At 41.1% G+C, this 2116-nt stretch overlaps 1 protein-coding gene across 1 annotated transcript; it reads right to left on the bottom strand.

The window, feature by feature from the left end:
• Positions 1–516: 516 nt before the first annotated feature.
• LOC149193461 (calcium uniporter protein 5, mitochondrial-like) lies at positions 517–1823 on the bottom strand. Its single transcript, XM_089406677.1, has 2 exons — positions 1199–1823; positions 517–1087 (listed from the first exon to the last, which is right to left on the bottom strand). The coding sequence occupies exons 1-2, from the start codon at positions 1676–1678 to the stop codon at positions 626–628; spliced, it is 942 nt and encodes a 313-aa protein (XP_089262803.1). The 5' UTR covers positions 1679–1823; the 3' UTR covers positions 517–625.
• Positions 1824–2116: the final 293 nt, after the last annotated feature.

Here is a 2116-nt window from a genome sequence, read left to right on the forward strand (position 1 = left end):
TATTTACAAATCCATCGTAATTCAATTCAACATTCATTTCTTGGCACTTTAAAACTATACACGTTAAAACCAAAGTTAAGTAGTTAGTGAGCATTTAAATCATATTTTTGAAAGTAGTAATGGATTCAGCATCATCAAAAGGGAATGCTTAAATCATATTTTTAAAAATAGTAATAGATTCAGCACCATCAAAAATATGTAGGACATTCAAAATCTTGAAATTTAACAACTTTAACTTAGATCCAAGACATCCAAAATCTTAAAATAACCAAAATTTATCAAAATATTACCAAAATCTTGAAATAACCAAAATTTATCAAAATATTAACAAAATTTTCATGATTTTAACTGAAAAAAACAGTCTCGTTGGACTATAGCCTCTATAATTTTGGATGGAAGAGGAACGCGGTTGACTTCTCCTGGAATAAAGTATTTTTAGGAATATATTTTAAAACTATCGTTAAGGACTAGAAGTATTTGAATCATGATTCAGCGAAGAACGAACTTGTCGTTATATAAAGCATAACGAATATATTGATTAATACTCCGTTTGGGCACATATCTCATGGATCTTGTTCTCGTCTGTGAGCATCAAAATGCTAAGAAAAATACAGAGTTAGAGATCTTAGATATCAGCACAGTTACAGAGACGCCCGCGACAATAAGGGGGCTTCAACCCAGGCCTGGATAATCTCCGAAGTTCTCTAAAGCGTTCTATGTCAAAATTCCTCTTCTTCATCAGTCTTCTCTGCGTGGCACCGAAGCGAATGTTGAAGAAGCTCTGGAATGAAGGATTTGTGGATGTGTTCAGGAAAAATATACATCCAGCCATGAAGTAAATTGATGAAAGAAAGAAGCATACGGGCTCCATCACATCCCATGACAGTTCCCAGAATGTCAGCCTCATCAAGCCCGCAGTCTGAAGGCCAAAAAACGCCAACCCCAAACGTAATTCAGTCATGGCATGACTTTCGGCTTTCTGATCAATTTCTACTTTCTCTTTCTCCAGTCTCTCCAGCTCTTCCTTGTAAGGATCGCTCTTCGCTGCCAGGGGCGTAGGCATGATCTTCTCGAAAGCTCTTGCTATCTGAAACCACGCCAAAGTAAAAAGAATATCAGTGAAACCACAACCAAAAACCCCAAATCAATGAATTCTGAGACCCCCGGAAATGCTAAAGAAGGTCTGAATTAGATATACCTTGTAAGGACGAAGATATACAGTCTTATTCAATACGAGAACATGGCCCGATTCGTCAAGTAGCTTCGCTATTCCTTTCGCTTCTTCCTCTGAAGTCCCCTCCAGCGTCTCCATGCAAGCTCGCAGCAGCTCGTCATATGAAATGCAGTCGTCGTGAATCCACTGTAGCCTTTTTTTGACATCCTCCAACCGGGCCAATCTGAGCAATCTCCGGCCGTCCTCCACTGATATCTGCCCGTCAGGGGGTCGGGCGTTCAAATACGGCAACTGTTCCTGCCATTCGAAAAATAGTTGGAAAGGAGGGAAAAGGCGGGACTGAAACTGAGAATGGGTTACCTTCGTCTGTTCCCGCCTGTACAGGAAACGGGAAGGATGGCCACCAAAGGTGGTCTGCGGTTTAAAGGTCGAATCTCCGTGGAAACGAAGGGCATCGAAGGCATTGCGGAGGAATGCACAGGTTCTACGATTGGCAATAACCATGAATTCAAATCACAGTGACCACTAAAGAAGAAAATCAATGGAACTTCCACCATAAAAATAGCACTGAAGATTGCTCAACAATCCTAGAAACGCATTGCACACACAGAAGGGAGAGGAAATGCATGACACACGTAGACTCGTTCCTCGTTATGTTATGTTATAAGGAAACGTTGGGTAGGCGAACACTAAGGAAACGGGAAAGGAATCGGGTTCGACCACTGTTATGATTCACAAAAATATTGTATGATGACGTGGACAAGTGAGTATGGTGGAGAAGGAACCCACGAAGCCTTTGCATCTGCATCTACATGATGCAAACATAAAGCATTCACCCGTTTGACGCTTCAATTAAATTTGAGTTGAGTTGCATGCGGCGGCAGATCAAACTCATCTCGTCGCCTCCCATAAATGAAGGGTGTAGTGCTGTGAAGGCAATGT

This window comes from Pinus tabuliformis, chromosome 2_2 (assembly GCF_031772625.1).
Source record: "Pinus tabuliformis cultivar Carrire ecotype Pingquan chromosome 2_2, CPIR1, whole genome shotgun sequence".
NCBI classification, from domain to species: domain Eukaryota; kingdom Viridiplantae; phylum Streptophyta; class Pinopsida; order Pinales; family Pinaceae; genus Pinus; species Pinus tabuliformis.

Bases quoted from the DNA above. Each gene is read 5' to 3' on its own strand.
- LOC149193461 (XM_089406677.1), bottom strand. From the start codon at position 1,678: ATGGTTATTGCCAATCGTAGAACCTGTGCATTCCTCCGCAATGCCTTC. The intron at 1,088-1,198 runs GTATATCTAATT...GCGTGGTTTCAG, and splicing joins TATATCTTCGTCCTTACAAG to ATAGCAAGAGCTTTCGAGAA.